Source organism: Dromiciops gliroides, chromosome 3 (genome assembly GCF_019393635.1).
Source record: "Dromiciops gliroides isolate mDroGli1 chromosome 3, mDroGli1.pri, whole genome shotgun sequence".
Classification (NCBI taxonomy): Eukaryota; Metazoa; Chordata; class Mammalia; order Microbiotheria; family Microbiotheriidae; genus Dromiciops; species Dromiciops gliroides.
In genome coordinates, this window is record NC_057863.1 from 595,540,075 (window position 1) to 595,559,250 (window position 19,176).

The following is a 19,176-nucleotide window of genomic DNA, read 5'->3' on the forward strand; positions in this document are numbered from 1 at the left end:
ACAATACCATATATAGATTTTTTTGCATTTCTGAGTTTCTAAACCTTTTCTGTGTTGTCTGCGGGTCTTTGAATGTCATTTGTGGCATCCACAAAGCTCCCCCCAAATTCCCATTTAATTTCTTATGTCAGGGGCAGCTAGATGGCGCAGTGGATAGAGCACCGGCCCTGGAGTCAGGAGTACCTGAGTTCAAATCCGCCCTCAGACGCCTAACACTTACTAGCTGTGTGACCCTGGGCAAATCACTTAACCCCAATTGCCTCACTAAAAAAAAAAAAAAAAAAAATTTCTTATGCCAATCCACAATATATTGAAACCCCAGTGGGGAAAGTTGCAATGTGGAAGGGATAACTGTATAGCAGCTCTTTTTGTGGTGGCAAAGAAATGGAAATTAGGGAGATGCTCATCAATTGAAGAGTGGCTGAATATGTTGTAGTATATTATTATGATGGAGTACTATTATGTTCTAACTAATGAGGAGGAGGTGGTTTCAGAAAAACATGGTAAGAACTATATGAACTGATGAAAAGTGTAGTGAGCAGAGCCAGGAGATCATTGTACCCAGTTAACAGCAATATTGTGCAATGATCAACTTTGATCAACAGAATGATCCAAGACAGTTCCAAAGAACTAATGATGAAAAAATGCTACCCACCTACGGAGAAAGAACTGATGTACTCCAAGTACAAATTAAAGCATAATATTCTCACTTCCTTTACTTTCCTTGCTTTTTTGTGATATGATTAATATGGAAATATGCTTTTCATGATTTCACATGTATAATTAATATCATATTTCTTGCCTTCTCAGTGGATGTGGGAAGGGTAGGAGGGTGGGAGGGAAAGAGTTTGGGACTCCAAAAAAAATTTTTTAAGGAATGTTAAAAATGATATTTAAAAAAAAAGAATTGAAAGGGATCCCAGAAGTCAAACTCCTTCCTGTGAAGTAATCCTTCTACAAGATCTTGGATAAGAGTCATCCAGCCTCCATTTGAAGTCATCCAGGGATTGAGATAGTGGCAAAATATTTTTGGTGTTTTGTGGGGAGCTCAGATCTCTTAATTTACAGCTCACTTGATATTGACTCAAGGGGAACATGATTTAGCAGAAAGAACCCTGGCTCTGGAGTCAGAGTACCTGAGTTCAAATTCTACTTATGACTTAGTATGTATGTGACTTTGAACAGGTCCTTGATTTTCCTGGACCTCAGTTTCTTCATCTCTAAAATGAGAGATGGCCTTTAAATTCCATTCCAATTCTGGATCTGTGCTCTTAGAGTGATCAAACAAAGTCATTTCTGTGGTTACATCTTTTAAATAATATTTCATGATTTTAATAAACACCTGGGAGATACCTTGTTGGAGGAGAATCTTTAAGGCAAAATTTTGCTCTACTAAATCACATGCTTTTAAAAAAAATTGTCAGCTTCTAATCGATAGAGTTTAATCTTGCAGTCTGTACTGCATTTTAGCCAATAGGGTGACTAAAAATGTACTCTTCTATAGAATATCATTTGCAAAAGCCTCTCTATCCTTTTCTCATATCTTTACCTAAGGATACTCTTGCCTTGTGTGCAGATTATTCTTATAAAAATCTTGTCAATGTGGGAAAATGAGCATATGAGCTGGTAATTTTTTGGGGGGTGGGGCAATGAGGGTTAAGTGACTTGCCCAGGGTCACACAGCTAGTAAGTGTCAAGTGTCTGAGGCCAGATTTGAACTCAGGTCCTCCTGACTCCAGGGCCGGTGCTCTATCTACTGCACCACCTAGCTGCCCCAAGGTTGGTAATTATTGATAAATTCTCATTTGTCTTTGGAAAGGTAAAAAGAAGGTCTGAGGGGCAGCTAGGTGGTGCAGTAGATAGAGCACCGGCCCTGGAGTCAGGAGGACCTGAGTTCAAACCCAGCCTCAGACACTTGAAACTTACTAGCTGTGTGACCCTGGGCAAGTCACTTAACCCCAATTGCCTCACCAACCCCCCCCAAAAAAAACAAAAAAAAAAAAAGAAGAAGAAGGTCTGGAATTTTTTTCAAAACCTTTAATGTCTTCCTCTGTTTGAGTTTCTTTGAGAATTGAGCCCCTCAGAGGCAGCTAGGTGGCGCAGTGGATAAAGCACCAGCCCTGGATTCAGGAGGACCTGAGTTCAAATCCAGCCTCAGACACTTGACACTTACTAGCTGTGTGACCCTGGGCAAGTCACTTAACACTCATTAACCCACCAAAAAGAGAGGGGGGGGGAATTGAGTCCCTCAAAATTGTGTCTGTCACTGTCCCGGTAACTCACTCATGAAGAATCCAAATTAAAGATGGATTCAATTAGATGGTGAGATCCTCTAGATAGGAGTCTGTGGGTGACATTGTTGTAATGACCACTTCAAGCCTTGGATCGTTGTAGGGCCTCCTAAATGAGAATCATATTCACGAGAAAGAGTACAGCTTACCATGGCACTTAATGACTTTACCATTGCTTCAGCACCCATCATGTACAATCATACCTCTTTATGTCAGTCTTATACAGTGCTTTCATTCATGTTTTGTCTGACTTCTAATGTATTTATCTTTTCACTCCATCTGGATTGCAAGCTCTCTGAGGAAGGATGTTTAATTATTTTCTTCTTTGTATCCTCCACAATGTCAGTAACTTGCATATAATGAAATCCCACTTATTGCTTAATTTTTTTAAAAAGAGTTGTCTGATTGTCCACACAAAACAAACCAAATGGATGAAGAATGCCTGTTCAGATTTTGATGGGCAGTTACATGGATGACCCATCGAGCTCTTCCTTCAGTGCATATATATTGAGCAGATGCTATACTGAGTTACCTAGTTGGGCTCAGAGTTATATAGAAAGAAAACAGGCTGAGAAATATTACCTTTGGGAAATAATGTAGTGATGTTAAAGAGCCAAGGTTTCTCCATGAATGAAAGAGTTATGTTATTCCAGAGATACTATCTGGACATAATTCAGGGAATACTACAATTTCTGGGGGAAAAATAAAGTTGTACATCACCCAAAGGGTAATGGAGGGGCAGTTGGTGGGTTTGAATAAGCTGTGACATATCAGTGATGGAGAATTGCATGGGAGACATGACATAAAGGATGCCATAAATGTGCCACTAGAGAGATGCCCAACCCAAGAGTGTGAGCTGGTTGTGTTGTGAAAACAAAGAATGATTGATGGACAAGCCATGTACTTCAATGGTTTCTCGATAAGGTTAGGAAAAATAGAAGATCCTCAGAATGTTGGCTGAACTCCCCTTTGGAGGACTTCAAGGAGGACCTGGATAAGAGCCATAGATTATAAGATGGTGTGAATGGGTTGTGACCTGCCCTGTTGATCTCTCAGGTCTACTGAACTATTGCAGTGCTGGGGAGCTCACTCCCTCCCAAGGCAGCCCATTCTACTTCAGGGCAGCTCTAATTGTTAGCAAGTGCCTCCTTCCATCATCTGGATTTCCCTGAATTTTACAGATGTGGAAATGATGGTAACATCATATTTCCATTTCTTTAACACTTTATAGTTTATAAAGTTATTTCCTCATCACAAATGTGTGAGATTGGTAGTGCTGTGATCATTAACCTCCCTTTGGCCCAGAGACCCTCCTACGAGGCATAGGCTCCCTTTTGGTAGTTGCAAAGAAATCAAAACAAAGTAGAGGTCCATTAATTGGGGCATGGTTGAACAAGTTGGGATACAGGGATGCCACAGAATGTCAATGCTGGGTAAGAAATGAACATGAAGAATTCAGAGAAGCGTAGGAAAAATTCTATGAACAGATGCAGAGCAAAGTAAACAGAGCCAGGAAAATAACATACATGATGACTACAACAATGTAAATGGAAAGAACAAAGGAATGGAACTGAACACAGCATAATTACAAACAAGAAACTTGGCCCTGGAGAAAACCTGAGAAAATATACACCCCTCCCTTCTTCACTGAGATGGGGGTGATGGGTACTGAATATTGTATATGTTCTCAGACTGGGTTGGTGTATCCATTGATTTTGCTGAAGTTTCTCTCTCTCTCTCTCTCTCTCTCTCTCTCTCTCTCTCTCTCTCTCTCTCTCTCTCTCTCTCTCTCCTCTTCCCCCTTCTCCCTCCCTCCCTCTCCCTCCCTCTCTTTCTCTCTCTCTCTTTTTTACTCTCTTTCTCCCTCTCTCTTTTGTTCTTTGTTACAAGGGATGGCTTACTTGGTAGGGAAAAAAAGATATATTCACAAATAAAGGTGATGGAAAAAAAGATAATATGAAAAAATTATAAATATCATCCTGATTTTCCAAATGGAAAAACTGAAACTTTGAGAGTGGAAAGAATGCTCTGAGCACTGGCTTTAGTCCCAGTGTCAGTGTGTGGACACTAGTGTATCTGTTAGGGGGAGGGAGAGAGAGTGAGTGAGAGAGAGAGAGAGAGAGAGAGAGAGAGAGAGAGAGAGAGAGAGAGAGAGAGAGATCCATCAATCTCCACTTACAGCCTCTAATAATGATAAGACTAGTAAAGGGAAAGCTCTGAAAATGTTTTCAGAGGCAGAGCCTCTAAAGCCAAAGCATTCTCCTGGAGAATTTGTTGTTTGCCATGATTCTGTTCACTTCTCTCTTCTGTTTCTTGATGACAGTTTTGTAATCCATCTCTTTCTCTATCCCCTTCTATATCCACAATATAGAACAACAGCTCACCTTTGATTGCTCTCTTGAGTCAGCCTTTGCCAGCTCTGCAAAGGGAGGGGAGAACAATTGGGAGGAGGTGGAACTAAAGGTTGTTAGTCTAATTCTAGACTTCAATGGACAGAAACATAGCCACACCCACCTGTAATCTGTAAACCCCAGGATTTATTAATAGCCTCCAAACTACTAGTGAAACACTCAATAATGACACAAGGAGGCATGTGTGTTTCCTCCTCACTGTCATCCCTGGGTCCCCATCTTGATCTGCTTCTAGGAAATAAAGTCGCAAACATAACTGCAACTCAGGGAATCTGTTCTATCCAGATTATAGCCTGGTTCAGAGAGCCCTGAGACTGTTAGGGGCTGTGTGGTTTTATACTGAGGGATTCAAAGGAAGTTGGACTTTGAATACATTGATCTAAGGTAAATAGACCCTAGGTACCTTTGCACATAGCAGTCATGAAGGTTCAGATGAGAAGAAAGCCAGAAGTTTTGGTTATTTCTTTGAGGCTGCACTCATGGATTCATCAGTCATTCTGGCTGTGTGTGTATGTATGCATGTGTGTATATATACATACATATACACAAATATGTATGTGATATGTGTGTGTATATAACATACACACACACGTCTTCCTTTCTGTAGAATGGAGCCTAGTCCAAGCAGACTACCTCAAGGTATCTTTGTACCTATAATGGATGTGCCATATACAAAAGTTTAAGATTACCCTTGATGATGGTTCTCCTTGTAAGGAACTAAAGCCCTGAGGTCCACTAACAAGAACTTTAGTAGGGACTGTGCCAAGGTTGATCATACCTTCCTCACCACCTAAGGTTTCGTGTGAAAGATCTGGCCCTTATAGTACCTTAGTCTTCACTAACCTCAGCTCATCCTTAGAATCAATCCGAAAGACAAAAAGAAAGAAAAAAATTTTAATTAAAATAAAAAGAATCAATCCTATGACCTTTGCCTTTAGCCCCAGGACTTTCACAACCTTTCCACTACTTTCTAAAACTTTCCTATAGTAAGTCAGAAGACATGAGTTCAAATCCTGACTCTTGAGACTCATTACTGGCGTGATCATGGGTAACTTAACCTGATTTTCCTCATCTGTACAATGGAGAGAATGCTTACACTGCCTATTCCCTAGGGCTACTGTGGTGAGAGAATTTTGCAAGCCTTAAATTACTGCAAAAATGGGAATCTCTTATCATTGGATTCTAATTTGAGGCACCAAATCACCCAACCTCCCTTGCCCCATGAGCATCCTTGGTTTCCAGGGTTGAGGCACCTCCTAACTCCTGTCCCTAATTACAATCTTTCTACCATTATGCAGTATAATGGAAAGAGCCTTTGATTTAAAGTTAAAGCCTATCCCTACCACTTACCTTTATGGTCTTGGGTCTATCTCTTCTCCAGTCCTCAGTTTCCTCACTTGTAAAATGAGAGGGTTGGGCTGAATGAACTCTGGGGTCACTCTCAGATCTGACTCTATGGCTCCCAAGTCTGGTATTTGCTCCCTCTCCCCCTTTTTCTTCCCTTTCCCCACATGTTCCAGACTAAAAGAGTTTTTTGGGGTTTATTTTTAAAAGAGAAAGGAGAAACAGTTGAATAAAGAGAAAGACCTTAGAGGTACACATAAAAGAAAATTACTCCGAAACTAGAGGCAAACAGCCTTTCCAGCAAACTTGAGTTCCTTGGGCCTGGCTTGGTCCAGCATCCTTTCTCAGCTGAGAAATCCTATGACATCACACTTGGCTCCTCTGTGGCCCCTAAAAGAATGAGGTCCTCTGTCCAGAAGACCAAAATTTGGAATGTTTCCATTGAGCATGACCTGAACTCAGTCCATTCTATGATCCCAGGCTCATTCTTAGCTAGTCAGGAAGCTTTCTTTTTCTTTTTCTTTAATTTAAATTTTGTTTTTGTTTTTGTTTTTTGTTTGTTTGTTTGTTTAGGAAGCTTTCTTTTAAGGTGTTCTCATAATACCACCTAATCACTAGCAAACTCCTCTCTCGAAGAAGGTGGGGAAAATTAAGTCGTGTGGGCCAAGCACTCCAGATGGAGTGCAAGACTTCAAGCCAGAAAGACCCGGGTTCAAATTGTGTGATCCTAGATTGCGTTAATCTCGATGGACCCCACTTTCTTCATCTAGCTATAAGTCTTATGATCTCTGGTCACTGGCTTTCTGCTCTGAAGCCTCTGTGGCTTGCAGATTCCTCACCACCCTAGACCTGCCCCCTGTGCTAGAATGGCTTGGCATAGTTGTGCCTGTCCTGTGGGTGATTCTCTATCTGGCTGTTTGCCCTCTCAGCCGGGGCTGGCAGTTCTCCCAACTAGCCTGCTATGCCACCAGCCTGCTGAGCCAGGACCAAGGAGTCTCAGTTGCTGGTCTTTGATGTGGCCAAAAGCCTCCAGCTGACTTGCCCAGACCCCCTCCACACTGCACTGTGCTGAGCTGTGCTGCACTCCCCTTTCACCCAGGTGCAACTGACCTTTCCTAAAGTCTTCAAATTATCTCAAGTTGTAAGATTGTGTTTCTCTGTGTTTTTGTTGGTTCTTTAGGTTCAGAATCCATTTAGAGGCTTGCTTTAATGTTGTTTTGAGGGAAACTTGGGGGAGCTGGGGCAATTTCCTGGCTTCTCTCCACCATCTTGGCTCCCCATCCTATGATCTCTAAGGTTCTTTCCAGAGCCCAGTATCCTATCATACTAGGTAGGAAGAGGTTGGCAGGACTATCCACTCTAAACTCACACGGGTCAGCCCAAGTTCACAAATGACACCTCTTTGTTTTTATTTTCCCCGGAAAGTTTAAAGTCCTGGGGCAGGGCTTCTTCATTTGGGGTCTCATGAACTTGCTTTTTAAAATATTTTAATAACTGCATTTCACTAGCTTTGGTTTCCTTTGTCATCTGTTTATTTTATACATCTAAAAACATTCTTCTGAGAAGGGGTCCAAAGGGCTCATCAGACCTGGTAGGGGGGGAGGCATGACACAGAGAGGGTTAAAAAGCCCTGCCCTCATATGTCATTATAAGAAAATATAGGAGGAGGCAGAATTAAAGCAAAGTGATTGAAGGGTGCTATTTAAATGGACTAATGTCCCTGCAGGTTAGGGGCTTAAGCCCTCTTTCCTAGACAAGGATTTGGCAGCTTCTGCAGCCTCAATTCCCCCATTCCTGAGCTCAGCCGGGCTTAGGATTACCCCACCCAGCCCTCTGCCAGCCAAGGTCAGTGCAGTGGATGTGGGAGGCAGGATGGAGACTAAGGCAGGAAAGGAGGCAGCTGGAGAATGGGGAAGCAATAGCAATGGAGACAGGAAATCCTGAGTTCAAAGTCAGCCTTGGACACTGGCTGTGTGGCCCTGGGCAAGTGACTTAACTTTTGTCTGCCTCAGTCACCTCATCAGTAAAAAATGGAGATAATGGCACCTTCCCCCTTCTCCCCAATTGTCATGAGGATAAAACGAGTTAATACTTAGAATTTTAAAACACTTCCAAAATGCTATTTATTATTATTATTATTAACTCCTCTCTTCTCTGGAGTCCCAGAAACCGCTGCTACTCTGTGCAATCTTCCTTTAAACTCTTCGGTAGGAAATGCTCCCCAAGGACACTCTTGTCCTCCCCCTGGGGAAGCGGCTTCGTGTTCTCGGCGTCCCCAAGGGGCCTCTGCTGGCAGCTGTGGCGGCTGTTTGGGAGGGAGGGAGAAGAGAAGCGTGGGCAGACAATCACGGGGGCAAAGCTGTGTTCTTCATTTTCTCCTCCACATGGGGAGAGAAGAGCTGCTCAAGGAGAGAGGAATGACGGTGGGAGGGAACACTTAGGGTGCAGGCAGGTCCTCAGAGGCCAGAGCTGTGGGGACAAGAGCCCCCAGATGCGGCTCCACCTCAGACCCCCCAGTCACCTCTTCTTGGTCCCTGGGGCCCAAGTCATGTCATTTCATTACTCCATCTGGAGGCCTTTGAGAGGTGTAGTCACAGTCCCCTAGAGAAAGGGTGTGGATATGGATGTATGGATCTAGGGTGGGGGAGCTGCGAGCCCAAGTCTGATGTGGAAAAGCAGAAAGAGCCCAGGGCCTGGCAGGCCCTATCCAACCATGAACTAGCTGGGTGGTCTCTGGGTGGTCACTTTCGCTCCTCTCAGATGTAAAATGAGGAAGCTAGACCTGATGGCTAAGGTCCTTCCCAGCTCCAGTCAAACCACCACCTCTCCAGTGTTTGGTTTGTGATTCTGGGTCCTTCAGGCTCAAAGGGAGGTAGGGGGAGAACTAGGCCCCTCCAGTGGTGCCCACAGGGCAAGGTCCAAGTGAGGCTTACCCCACATGGACGTGGACCAAGAGTTTCTTCTATCAGTTGCCATGGTGCTCATGCAACACCCAGAACTCTTGTCTCCCAAAGCCTTTCATAGAATGTAGCTGGCAGCTGTGATCACAGGCCTGCAGGGGAACCCACTTTTCCACCATCCTGCTCCGGGTTCATTGGCCGAAGCTCAGGTCCAGGGAAGGGAGTGGACGTGAGGGACGTGGAGTCACTTGTGTCCTTCACTCCAGTTACTGCCGAGCTGAGTCCCACTGCCTATCTCTGGGCTGCCTGCCTGCCTGCCTGGCTCGGCAAGTCACAGGGAGTCTGGGCTGAGGCATCTCCTGGGGAGATGGGGTGGGGTGGGGTGGGGGAATTTTCATGCTCATATATTTTAATTTGCCTGTGTTACGCCAGGCTACCAGCCAGCAGGTGGAATTTGGGCCAGACAAGGAAATGAGAGCTTGTCTGAGGATCAGATGGGGTAAGACAAGGGCAGGGATGTTTCAAAGGTCAGAGGGAGACATTAATCAGAGGCCTGGACAGTGGGTGTGTGTGTACATGTGCATGTGTGTATGTATGTGAGTGTGTTTGGACAGTGCCGGGGTATATGTATGCAGGCATGTGTGTGTATGAAAGAGACAGAGATAGTGTCAGAGGTGGTCAGACACAACTAGATCGGGTCAGTGATGGTCAGTTTGGTAAAGCGTGTCCTGGGTTCCACCCCCTCCCTGTCACTGCTCTTTGCGTGACTTTCAGTAAACCACTTCATTTTCTAGGGGTCTCAGTTTCTTTACCTATAAAATGAGGGCTCCAGACTGGATGACGTCAAAAGTCCCTTCCTGTTCTCAACCTGTTACCCTGTGAGGACAGGTCAGGGTCAGCAAGGGCTAAAGGACTGCTCCACCTTCTTCCCTTCATGTGACTTTCTCCCACACCCAATTCAACAGTGATGTTTTGCTTTGCCCCACTCAAGTCTCAGCGTAGGAAGGGAAGAATATTTCTATTATCTGAGCCAAGAGAGGCTGGAGCAGGTGAGGTATAGGATCAGCTGAGACTAAGGGGATGGGGAAGCTTCCTACAGACCCCCACTCCTTCCCTAGCAAGAGGAGGCTATGCACCCACTGGTGATCCCCAGATCAATAGCCACAGCAGGGAGGGGAGGAAGGCACGCTGACCTGAGAGTGACTCCCTAGGCAAGACAGACCAGACACCAGTGCAAAGAGGGTACCTGTGGATTGACATCATCCTCCATAAATCCAGCAGAAGTGGGCAGAGAGACCTGCCTCAGACACGAGTAGTGGTGGGACTCCGAGTGTCCCTTAAACTTCTAGGCCAGTTTTCTCTTCTGAAAAATGTGGGGGGTCAGACTTGAAGGCTCTGAGGGCCCCTCCAGCTCTAAATTTACAGTTACCACTATGACCTCCTTGCACCTAGGGAAAAGGAAGGACGATGGAGCCTAGGGATGATGGCTGAAGAGGGACCCACTTGACTAAACTCTGGAAAAGAATCTTCAGGTTTATTTGATCTTAATTAAGGTCCTGATCTCAAACCCTTCACCTCTAGTGCCCATCTCTGGAGGCCACCATTGGCTCCCTCTTAGGTCTGACAAAATTGTTGCAGGGGGAGGAGTGTATGAACTGTTAAATACCATGAAAATGAACATTAGGACAGAGTAGGAAGCTCAAAGAGGCCATGGGGTGGGGGTGGAGAACATGTAAAGCGGGGCTTCTGGGAAGCACAAGGTCTGACCTCCACCACTCCTGTCTCTTTACCCCCATGTCTGTGTGGCCTATTTCACAGTCATAGCTGCTGAGGGTCCTCAAAGATCTGAGAGAGAATAATTCCAAATAAGATTCTCCTGAGGGGGATAGGACAGGAGCAGGAGACGGGCCACCTCCACCCGAGTCCCAAAGTAACGGCCTGGCCCAGATGGCTGTGGGATCCTTGGTAGGTTTCTCTCTCTATTTTTTTTTTGTGAGGCAATTGGGGTTAAGTGACTTGCCCAGGAGGGTCCCACAGCTAGTAAGTGTCAAGTGTCTGAGGCCAGATTTGAACTCAGGTTCTCCTGACTCCAGGGCTGGTGGTCTATCCACTTCGCCACCTAGCTGCCCCACCTTGGTAGGTTTCTCATGGTGGTTGGTGGGGGGGAGACAAGAAGAACCTGGATACTTGGGGTGGGGGTCTAGGAGCCCTAGGAGGCAGGGCTGAGTCTTGGGTCTCCGTATGCTCAACCTGCAATTTAGAAAACTCCCAGGGGGAGGGGGGAAAGTTCCACCTGCTTTCCCTAGCACAGAAGCCCCAAGACTGGGGCAGGCCTCTGAGTCCCTTAAGTGCCCTGCCAGACGTGCTCTGGGGGCAAACCTTCTTCAGAAGAAATCTGGCCAAGGGCAGGAAATGGAGAAGGGGTTAGCCAGGCCTTGACTCAGGTGCGAAGCCAATAGCCCATCCCCTTAGCAGCCCACCCCACCTAGAAGGTCACTTGGCAGGCAAGTCCACAGAGCGAACTTTATTCCCAACAAAGATCCCCCCCAGCCCCGGGTGGGACAGACAGACGCACGGACAGGCTTGGGGGCAGGAGACATGGTGGCCTGGGGCTATAGGCTCTGACAAATGAGGAGTGGGCCTCTTATTCTGCCTCCTCCCTGGGCCAGAAGCAGGTCTCTGGAGTCCATCCCTCCCCTCTCATCTCCAGGGTCCCCACCTTGTCTGGAGCCAGAGTCCGGCTGTGTCTCCCTCCAAGGGCCAAGACCGCACACGAGAAGAGAAAAGGGGGGGGGGGTGTCCCTGGCTCCTTGTTTTTTTTTTTTCCAAATTGGAGTGTGAAAATAGAGATATATATATATATTTATAGGCGCCCCGGCAGCTGGCCAGGGCTCACACTTCCGTCTGGAAGTCACCATCAGAGGCATCCAGACCCAGGCCCGCTGACTCCCAGCGAGGTGTCCGGTGCAGGCCCATCCGCTCACGGGGCTTGGGGGGCAGCGAGCCCAGCGTCATTGCCTTGAAGGTGCTCCAACTCTGATGTCGCTGCGGCTGCTGCTGCGGCTGCTGTGGCTGCTGCTGCTGTTGCGAGGGTGGCCTCTCTCCTGCGCTTATCTTCTCCTGAACAGGGAGGATGAGAAAGGTAGGAAGTGAGCATTTACTAAGCACTTTACAAATATTATCTCATTTAATTCTCACAAATCAGGGAGGTGGGTGCTGTTATTACTGCTGAGGAAAGTGGTTAAGTGACTAACCCAGGGTCACATGGCTGCTAAGTATCTGAGGCTACACTTGAACTCAGGTCTTCTTGGCCCCAGCCTCAGCACTCCGCCCACTGCACCACCCAGCTGCTGATGGGGAGATAGATGGGGACTCGGAGTGAGACCAGAATGACGATGTGGGCCATACACTCTTCCTCTCTTTACCCTTACTCCATGGAATATTCTTCCCTGTCTTCCCCTCAAAAGTTATCTCTGTTGGGTTAAAAAACAAAAGCTTCTCCAGCCAAGCAGCTTTCCCCCATGCCTACTCCAACTCTCTCTCCTTTCAGTGATTAATTATGCTTCTTAGGTCTCTGGTCTAAGATTAGGAACAAGACAGCTGAGTTGGGAAGAACTTTAGAACATAGACTATCAAAGCAGAGAGGAACCTTAGAACCTGGAATGTCAGAGCTAGGAGGGGCCTTAGGACACAAAATGTCCAAGCTAAAGGGGACCATGGAATATACAGTGAATAACAGAGATGGAAGGGGCCTTAGAACATGAACTGTCAGAGCTTGGAATGGGGCCTTAGAACATGGAGAGTCAGAGCTAGAATAGAGTCCTGGAACATGGAGAGTCAGAGCTGGAATGAGGCCTTAGAACATGAAATGTCAGAGCTGTATTGGGGCCTTAGATCATATAATGTCAGGACTATATTGGGGCCTTGGAACATGGAATGTCAGAGTTAGAATGGGGCCTTAGAACATGGAATGTCAGAGCTGGAATGGGGCCTTAGAACATGGAAATTCAGAGCTGGAATGGGGCCTTAAAACATGGAATGTCAGAGCTGGAATGGGGCCTTGGAACATGGACTTTCAGCTGGAATAAGGCCTTAGAACATGGAAAGTCAGAGCTAGAATAGAGTCTTGGAACATGGATTGTATACTGTTGTTAATACCCCAACCCCTTCCCCTGAAATTACTCTGTATTTTCTATATTGTTTCCTCTGAGAAGCAGCTTGAAGGCAAGTCTTTGTATCTCTAGAGTCTAGCAAAGAAGTCTTTTTTGACATTATTTCTAACTTGTTGAAAAAGCTAAGCTTTTAGCTCAGTCCTACAGGCTCAATAAACACTTTCTTACTGATATTAGAGAAGAAAAAGAACATGGCATGTCAGAGAAGGGAGGGACCCTAAATCTCTAGTCCAAATCTCTCATTCTCAGATGAAGAACAGCAGCCAGGAGAGGTCAGGATCAGGGTGCGACTTGCCTGAACCAGAAAATACCAAAACCAGAACCAGAAATTGAACTCAGGCCTTTGACTCCCGATGCAGCTCCTCTCCCCACTGTACAGAGAATGTCAGAGCTGGGAATCCAGGGTCAGGCCTGGGGTCAGATCCCAACTGTTCTACTGAGTAGCTATGATACTGGGCAGATCTGTTTTCCCATTTACAAAATGAGCCTTGCCCAGAAAGGACCTTGCAGGTCACCAAGTCAGACCCCTTCCCCCCTCACTTTACAGAGGAGGAAACTGAGGCATAGAGAGATTAAATGACCCACTCAAGGTCATGCAGATAGTAAGTGGCTCCACATTCAGAACTCTGCCCATAAGAGGAAGCTGAATTACATCCAGCCAGATCCTGATTAGTGAGGATAACAAATCCTGTGAAGGGGTCACTTGATTCCAATTTGTGCTACACCTTTCCATTGGGCTGGAACCAATGGCCATATTTTACAGTGATAACCCCGAATAGTGTGTGTGATTACCAACCAGGATTCCTGGTTCACACTAACTGGGACCTGGCAGTAGGTCTCTGAGACCTCATCAAGATGGGGATCCGATGATGTCGCCGCCCCCCCCCGCCCCGCCCATCCTCCTTTAAACACCCCACAGGCAGTCAACAGCAGGGTTGCTCTCTCCCACACTGCTCTGACGCCGTCAGAATCGTCCAGATGTCGACAATGCATCTCCCAATCTGGCCTGGGAGCTCCCTGCGGGGAGGACAGGTGAGGGCTTCTCTGTCTCCCACACGGCACCTAGCTCCAACAGCTGGTAGGCGGGGGGCACTTGGGCAAGGGAATCAGTTTTCCTTCCCTTCCTCCAAACCCACGGCATATGAGGCAGCCCCAAGGCGATTCCCATAGATTTTTTGAGGAGGGAAGAGAATGAGCAGGTGAAGTATCCTCTGCTACCCCCCCCCCCAATGCAGCTCCCAAGACCTCACTCCCCTTTGATAGCCAGCAGGGTCCTGAATCATTCTGGGAGCTCCAGAAGGTGGTGCTGCAGGGTCTGATGGGGGAAGGGGAGCCCTGGACCCCCGGGGCTACATGCAATCAACATGAGCTTCCCCCCCCCCCCAGCCCCTAGGACCATCACTTACAGTGGAAACACTGCGTTCAGCCCCGCCTGATGACACGCTCCATCGCTTTTCTCTCTGCAGAGGGGAGGGAGGGAGCCAAGTCAGGGCCTCCGCCTGTGCCCAAGGAATGCCCAGATGTGTCACCCACTATCACATCATGGGGGACCAGGAAAGATGCAGGGGGTACCCAGGGTGAGCCAAAGCATCCTGATGCTTAGGAACAGGAAGGTCAGGGGAAACAGGCCCAGGGAGGTCAAGAGATTTGTCCTGAGCTGAATTGGAACCCGGCTCCTCTGACTCCAGACCCTGTGCTGCTGCACTATGTGGCAGCTCAGGGGCCTCCTCTCACCTTGCCAGAAGTCGGGCCCCGGTAGCGGTCGAAGGTGTGGAACTTCTGATTGAGCTCATGGTAGAGCTCTGAATGTCGCTTCCGGGTGTGCATCACCTTCTGAGGGGGAGGGGGAGGCTCAGGGGGGAAATGCTCTTCCCCTGCCCCTAACCATCCATTCTCCCTTAGCCCTCTATGAACTACCCACAAAGCCCCTGTCTTCTCCATCCCCCTGAACATCTTGCTCGGAACCCCACTCAGAACCCTGCTCAGCCATGTGTCTAGTGGGAAATAGGTCCAGAAGTGACCCTGACATTATCCCATCCAGTGACTTATGTGACTAGGCGCTAGGGATCTTATCTGAGAGAATGGGTCATGCCCCTTGCCCCTGTTTCCCAGAAGAGCCCTGGCCTCTCCCTATTCCCCTCTCCACAAAGAAAGGTCCTGAATGGAAATGGTGATTTTTGATAAGTCCAACCAAAATGGCACCTTTGGTACCTGGAGCCTAGCTTCTAAATTGTGTCCTAATTCCTTTCTCCCCAGGGCTGGGGCAGGGGGTATCCTAGGGGGCCAAGCTCCAGAACATAAGGCAGGTTCCCCGCCTCAAGCACAGCCCCCTCCCCTCAGCAGTTCTCACCTCAAAATCCAGGTCTGAATAGCGTAACTTTTTCCGCTGTGGTTGTTTAGGGGGTAAGGGGTGGGGGATTGGGAGGAGGGGAGGGAGAAAAAAACTGCTTTAGTAATGATTGGGAGCCAAGACGACAGGGACTTTCCTGGGCTGAGATCTAGTGCCAGGGAGCCACAGGTCTCTTATGTCCACCTAGCTGCCCTTCCACTGTGAGGGGGCCATGTGGACAGGATTCTTAGGGCCAGGGGGAAGCTTGTGGCCGGCCCAAGCTATCCCGGGGGGCGGGGGGGGGCAGGGAGATGACTGGCCAAGATTGTGAAAGACCCCAGTTATGGAGCCAAATGGGTGACAGAAGCTGGCGACACAAGGGCATTAGTTCAGGCCCAACTCCCCCCAAGGCCCACAGCTCACCATCCACACGCACGTGCACACAGGAGGACACACCCAGAGACAAGGGGACACACAGGCCGATGGAGAAGCAGCGAGGAGTGCATGTGCTCCCACAGAGATGAGCAGGCAGGCGTACCCCCACCTCAGCCCATCTTTCCTCCTCTCCAAGCCTCCAGGGAAAAGCTATCCCAGCTCTTAGCCAAGGCCAGACCCCATGATCATTCCCCAAAACCCACAATTCTCCCTCCTACGTCTGCCACCTTTTCTTCTCCTTGGTCTAAAAGCACACTCGGGTCCACTTAACCCTTCTTTGGGAGACAACAAGTCAATATAAGATCCCTGGAGGCAGAGACTCATTATTGTTTCCCTAGTGTCAAGCATATAGGAGGTGCTCCATAAATGCCTCTTGGAAGTCCTGGTTTCTGGGCAGCTAGGTGGTGCAGTGGATAAAACACCGGCCCTGGATTCAGGAGGACCTGAGTTCAGATCTAGCCTCAGACACTTGATACTTACTAGCTGTGTGACCCTGGGCAAGTCACTTAACCCTCATTGCCCCCCCCACACACACACACACATACACAAAGTCCTAGTTTCCTTTTAGACTCAGCTCAAGAATTACCTCCCCTAGGAGACCTTTCCTTTTCTCCCCAGCTATTGCCATCCCCACTAAGGCTGCCTTCTAGCTACTGTGTATTTCTCGTGTGTGTGTGTGTGTGTGTGTGTGTGTGTGTGTGTGTGTGTGTGTACACTGAGAAGATGGGTCACTGGGCCCAAAGTACAAAAGGTAAGGAGTCATGGGATTCCCTCTGTGGCTCAGGGCATCCCACCCCCATTTTCATGCCCACTCCCTAAGGGAAGGGACTAACTATTTTTGATTTTTCTTTGTATCTCCAGAATTTAGCATGGTGTCAGGTACACAGGAAGCCTTAAGAAATGCTTGTTGATTGACTGTTGGATTGGATTGGATGGTGTAACCAAAATAGACAGAAGATCTGAAATCAGAGCACCAGGGTTTGAATGTTGACCCTGTTCCTTCCTACCTATGGGAGCTTGGGCAAGTCCCATCCCTGGGCCTTGCCCTGATGAGGATCTGCCAAGCTGAAGGGGTTAGCTTACGGTGTCTTTAGGATTTCTTTTAGGGTAGCTAGGTGGCACAGTGAATAGAATGCTGGGCCTGGAGTCAGAAAGACCTGAGTTCAAATCCAGCCTCAGACACCTCCTAGACGGGCAAGTCACTTCACTCTGTTTCCCTCAGTTTCCTCATCTGTAAAATGAGCTGAAGAAAGAAATGGCAGACTACCCCAGCACCTTTGCCAAGAAAATTCCAAATGGGATCACGAGTCAGACATGACTGAAATTACTCAATAATAAAGATTTCTCCTAGCTCTGATTCTTATAATCCTAGAAAAACCTTCACTAGCCCCTGCCATGAACCTTGAGATCCCATGTTCGTGCTCTCTCTCTCTCTCTCTCTCTCTCCCCGTCTGTCTCTGTTTTTTTCTGTCTACCTCCCTGCCTATTTCGTTATGCTTGTATCTCTATGTCTCCATGTCTGCCCCTCTCTTCTTCTCTTCTTCTCTTCTCTTTCTCTCTCTCTCTCTCTCTCTCTCTCTCTCTCTCTCTCTCTCTCTCTCTCTCTCTCTCTCTCTCTCTCTCTCTCTCCCCTTCTTCCCTCTCTAGAACCACTAGCTGGGCCTACCCCACGCATTTTCATGACTTCCAGGTCCCAAAGTCGTTGAACCTCAGAAATCAGCTAGTCTAACACCTCAACTCCTCAAAGGGGAAAACTGAGGTCTGGACAGAGAAGGGCTTTGCCCAAGGTCACACAGCAAGTCAGTGGACCTCTAGGAAGAGAATTCAGGCTTCCTGGCTCCCAGTTCAGTGTATCACATATGACCTCCCAACACCTTCTTTGCTTTTCTAATCTGGCTACGTTCCCCCTCCCCATAACTGAAAATACTTCAAGGTCACTGATGGCCTCTGGTTACCAAATCTAGTGGCCTTTACTCACCCTTCATCCTGCCTCACCCGTCCCATGCCATCTGACTACACGGACCACCTCCTTCTGGGCACTGCTCTCTTAGCTTCCATGATACTATTCTTCTCAGACTTTCCCCTTCTCTATAGTTATCCAATGGTTCATCTCCCTTCTCTTACCTCCCCCCAACTAGAGTATGAGTATCCCCAACAGCTCTGCCCTGGGGCCTCATCTCTTCCCTCTTTCCCTCTCCTTTTGCAATTCCATCCACTCCCATGTCTTCAGTCACCCTTGAACCTGACTCCCAAACTCCCAGTCCCCAGAGCATCCCAATCCCAAGCCAACAACACCTGGACCAAAAGACTCCATCCCTCCCTTGGACCGGCTCCTCCATCCTTCCCAGAACCACATCTGTTCATGGCATTAAAACCTTTCATGTCACCTCTGAACTTTCCTTCCTACTCTACTAGACACCAAGTCCCTATCATTGATTTTTTTTTCTTCAAAATGTCACTCTTCTCTGGCTCCTCTCCACTCTCAAAGGCCCCCACCCAAATCTAGGCCTTCATCACCTCCTGCCTGACCCATCTACAGCTTCCTTTCAAGGCCTCCCTGGGCTCTCTCTCTAATTCAACCTTTCCAAGACCTAACAGTCACTATCACATCCCATCTTGAGCTCTTCTATAGACTGCTTCTGGAGAGGAATGGAAATAGCAAAGGAAGGAGGGACCAAAGAAATCATCCCAGGGTATAGTCAGATCTAGCGAAGAAAAATTAGCAAGTACATGCCCCAGGACCACTTCTTGGGACCAGTCCCCTGAGTTTAAGGGAGAAACCAAGACAGGAAAGTGTCTCAGCTTTAGGGGTGACAACTAAACAAGCTCATGAAGAGTAGAGATGCCATCATCTAAATGGGGGTGCTAAGGCCGGGCTGGTAGAGAGTTTCCCTCTTAAATTTGTTTTTCTGTCTCTCAAATTTCTGTCACCATTTACCAGGTCAAACCCTGTTATAATCTTTGGTTCTCTCACTTCGTATCCTGTCCTGTGGTTCCCACCTTTGCATTCTCTCTAGAACCCATCCCCTCATCTCTACTCCCACTCTAGTATAATAGAGGCCCTCATTTACCATGCTCCAGGCCTACTGTGACAGCCTCCCAACAAATCTTCCCACCTCCATCCTCCCCCCTCCAATCCATCTGTTGCTCTTGGCCAGAACGATCTCTGTGAATAATTCTCCTGGTTACATCACTGCTCTGCTCAGAAATCATCGACGGCTCCCTACTGTCTATGGAGCAAAGTTCAGACTCCTCTGCTGGCATTCGAGGTTTTTGATGAGTTAACGTCACTCC

At 47.5% G+C, this 19,176-nt stretch overlaps 1 protein-coding gene across 14 annotated transcripts in view; it reads right to left on the reverse strand.

Moving 5' to 3' along the window:
* Positions 1 to 11,443: 11,443 nt before the first annotated feature.
* The window catches only part of ADGRB2 (adhesion G protein-coupled receptor B2), a 71,229-nt gene continuing 63,496 nt past the window's right edge, over positions 11,444 to 19,176 (reverse strand). For 11 of the 14 annotated variants that reach the window (XM_043992010.1, XM_043992017.1, XM_043992012.1 and 8 more), the window contains 4 exons: positions 15,469 to 15,504; positions 14,853 to 14,951; positions 14,525 to 14,578; positions 11,444 to 12,066 (listed from right to left, as the gene is read on the reverse strand). In XM_043992010.1, coding sequence (XP_043847945.1) covers positions 11,839 to 12,066; positions 14,525 to 14,578; positions 14,853 to 14,951; positions 15,469 to 15,504 — 417 coding nt within the window. In that variant the 3' untranslated portion in view covers positions 11,444 to 11,838. The remainder of the gene's footprint in view (positions 12,067 to 14,524; positions 14,579 to 14,852; positions 14,952 to 15,468; positions 15,505 to 19,176) is intronic. The other 3 variants (XM_043992014.1, XM_043992011.1, XM_043992018.1) reach the window with 1 other exon arrangement.